Source organism: Zea mays, chromosome 7, assembly GCF_902167145.1.
Source record: "Zea mays cultivar B73 chromosome 7, Zm-B73-REFERENCE-NAM-5.0, whole genome shotgun sequence".
NCBI classification, from domain to species: Eukaryota; Viridiplantae; Streptophyta; class Magnoliopsida; order Poales; family Poaceae; genus Zea; species Zea mays.
In genome coordinates, this window is record NC_050102.1 from 20,662,253 (window position 1) to 20,665,965 (window position 3,713).

Sequence of the window (3,713 nt, forward strand, 5' to 3'; positions counted from 1 at the left end):
CGGAGTTCCCTATGGCGCCCCTGGCGAGGCCTGACTGCCTGTCAGACTCACTCTGTCGAGTGGCACTGCAGTCGGAGTTGCGCAGGCGGCGCTGTCCTTCTGTCAGACCGGTCAGTGGAGCAGTGGAGTGACGGCGGTCACTTCGGCTCTGCCGGGGGGCGCGCGTCAGGATAGAGGTGTCAGGCCACCTTTGCGTTAAATGCCCCTGCAACTCGGTCAGTCGGTGCGGCGATTTAGTCAGGGTTGCTTCTTAGCGAAGCCAAGGCCTCGGGCGAGCCGGAGATGTGTCCGCCGTTAAAAGGGGGGCCTCGGGCGAGATGGAAGTCCCTCGAGGTCGGCTGCCCGAGTCCGAGGCTAGGCTCGGGTGAAGCGTGATCGAGTCACTCGTATGGACTGATCCCTGACTTAATCGCACCCATCAGGCCTCTGCAGCTTTATGCTGATGGGGGTTACCAGCTGAGAATTAGGCGTCTTGAGGGTACCCCTAATTATGGTCCCCGACACAAGGTATAAACTAAGTGTGGATGATGAGAAATATAAGAGTTAATCCACCACGAGATCCACACGAAGAACAAACCTATATGCCTATCTTGCGAGCTAGAAAAACATAATCACGGATCCAAGCAAGAGCACAAGATACGAGATTTTATCCCGAGGTTCAACTCAGCTGAAGTCAAGTTCAACTCAATCAAAGAAAAGCTCAACTCAGCTGAAGTTAAGTTCAACTCAACTGAAGAAAAGCTCAACTCAGCTGAAGTCAAGTTCAACTCAGCTGAAAAAAAGCTCAACTCAATTGAAGTCAACTTCAGCTACTTTTCAATATAAAGACTCTTCGTATCTCAAACCTGACATCAGTCGAACCACAGAGTGTCCAAAGAATTTGCTTTTCAAAAGAGCTTTTGAATTTAGAGGCTTGAGCAATAGTAAACATCATTACCTGTGCGAAAACTGCCCAGAAAGAAATAGATCACGCGACTCAAGAAATATAGAAAGTTTTACATATCTTCACATGGAAACTTTTCAAAGCACCACTTTATATATTTCATTTGTCCTTGATACTTTCTTTTTCCTTTCTCAATTCAAGTTGTTACTCCTTTTATCTTTATTGACACTGAATATACACTATAAACAACTTGTTAGAAACCTTATCTATTTTGTCATTTAATCACTAAAATCCTTAATTAGGGTTGATTGCAGTTACAGATATATAACAACCGTAACAAAGTATGTACAACGGGCTAATGATGAGTGAAGCTCGTTCGAACGAGGGTCATTTTGACGAAACCCATATTTAACTATAACGAGGGTAAAGAAGCCGATGACTCTGAGATAGGAGGTGGGATTGCAGAGTCACGCGTCAGTTCGTTCCCTCCTCTGTGTACCGGCCAGTAAAATCCGAACCCACAGCGAGAAATGGCGGCGGCAGCGCTCCGTCCGGCGATCCTCCGCCGCATCCGCCTCTCCCCCTCCCCTTCGCTCGCCCTCGCCGCCGCTGGGACAGGTGCATCCCACCCGCACGCGCTGGGGCGGTGGCTCGCGCGGCCCATGTCCTCCCACGACGCGCACCTCACCCGCGACGAAGTCATCGACCGGATCCTCGACGTCATCAAGAGCCACCCCAAGATCGACCCCTCCAAGGTAACCGAACCCTCCACCCAATCCCGCATCACGATGGCGTCGAGCCCCACAAATCCTACTAACCCTAGGCTGTGGCCGCGGGCGGCGGCAGGTGACCCCGGAGGCGCACTTCGAGAAGGATCTGGGGCTCGACAGCCTGGACACCGTCGAGGTGGTCATGGCCATCGAGGAGGAGTTCAAGCTCGAGATCCCAGACATGGAGGCTGACAAGATCGACTCACTCCCTCTGGCCATCGAGTACGTCGCCAACCACCCCATGGCTGGCTGAGCCTCTGCTCGCCCGAGAGGAGGCGAGTTGAGGTGAGGCTTCGCTTGGTTTTGTTTCCGAGGGCAAATAATCTGCTGGAGTGGCACAGAAAAACTTGTTCCTGGTGCTCTGCATTGCTTCACGGTGACGGATGATGATGTCGAAATGGAACATTAACATTTTCAGCGTTAGATTGTTGTTTTTGTGTGCGTGTTATATCTATATATACTGGTTGACAAACTAGTTTGGTTGATTGAGTCTGATCGTTGTTGGGTTATTTGAATTGGGTTCGTGATAGTTTCCCATGATATTTTATCTGTTTTCCATGTGCTTTTGGGAACCTAAATTGATAAGAACGGCTTACAAGGATTGATGTAGGTTAAAAGTCTCAGGGTTCATGACAGCTGTTAGTGTGGCCTCTTGTTGTCCAACTCTTGTTCCTGTTAATGAGGCTTGAGTCTGTTTTATTTGTCAACATTATGGTTTTGTTGGTTGGAAGTATTCCACCTATTGCATGAGAAGAGATCAAAGGAAAGTGTGGCCTCTTGTTCTAACATTTTTGACAAAAATATTTTATTCTGTTAAATTGAAAACCATTGCATAAATAGTTAATGGTTCACTTAGACTTTGAGTGTCTTGCTCTCAGCAGAATTGAGAAGGGCTTTATTCTGTTGGTTTATCATATTCTCTTTATCAGTTTAACACAAGCAAAATTTTACCAGCAATCTTCGACTGATCGTGATTAGTTGGCCTAGCCAGTCCCTTGAATTCTACCATGGGTACCAAGGTTAGCTTGACTAGATTTCTGGTCGTCTGACTAGTCGTCAATAAATCATGATTAGTCATCTGATTATGAAGGGGATGACCAGGGTGCCTGACTGCCTGCCCTCTTTGGGCGGGTCTGCTCCACTAGGCTCTGAGGCAACTAGTGGGTTACCAATTTGGCCTGGTAGGGTTAGCATACCACTTCCCAGGATTCATAAAAAGGCAGACACAGCAGGCACCAGAACTTGGCACGAACCTCGGAATTCCTCTGTCTTCTCCCACTGCGATTCGCCCTCTCCTGTCTCTACTCTGCTTTGCTGTCACTGCCCCTCTGATACTCTGCTCTGTTTTATGCAACCCTCCTAGCCACCTGATGCTCTGGTGAGCTGCTCTAGTAGACTATAGTTAGTGTGGTGTTGTTGTTGTGCTACTGCCCTTGAACCTGAAGGTATAAAAATCTGATTGTGGTGTATGTTTATATGTGCATATGTCCTTGAACCTGAAGGGCTGAATCTTCTTGCCATGTTGTATTGGTCCTTGCTTTTTTGTTAATGTTATTATATAGTATAATAGGTTTATATTGTATATTTGTATGCATAGTGTTTGGTCCTGGAATATATAGGGTGACTAGGACCGACTGGGCTCAACTAGTCGGTCTGGCCGACGACGAATCATGACTAGTTGTGTAATGATCTCGACTTCTGAGGTTGTATGAGTGGGTAGTAGGGCGAGGCCTTGAGGATTGAGGGCGAGAGGGAGCCGTGCTGGCACACGGCTGAGACAGAATGTGGCAAGGAGCAATACTCTTCTTAGATTGATCTTTGCTAATCCTCCTAGGTACAAACTAAGGACTTTATATAGTCCAGTACAGGCGCACATAAACTGCTGCCGCCCCTATTTATTCTCTAACAAACTCCTACTATTTCTCCTTTGATATCTAATCTAAACAAACTTATCCTTATCCCTTTAATCTTGATCTCATGGCGTGGCCTGGCCTATGGGCTGCTTGGGCCGCCTTTCATATGTTTTACCCACCATAACATCTCTCCCCTTCTCCGAGAAC

At 47.6% G+C, this 3,713-nt stretch overlaps 1 protein-coding gene across 1 annotated transcript; it reads left to right on the top strand.

The window, feature by feature from the left end:
- The first annotated feature begins 1,320 nt into the window (after positions 1-1,320).
- Positions 1,321-2,439, top strand: LOC100286300 (uncharacterized). Its single transcript, NM_001159187.2, has 2 exons — positions 1,321-1,638; positions 1,730-2,439. Exons 1-2 carry the CDS (start codon positions 1,414-1,416, stop codon positions 1,904-1,906), a joined length of 402 nt encoding a protein of 133 aa, NP_001152659.1. The 5' UTR covers positions 1,321-1,413; the 3' UTR covers positions 1,907-2,439.
- The last annotated feature ends 1,274 nt before the right edge of the window (positions 2,440-3,713 follow it).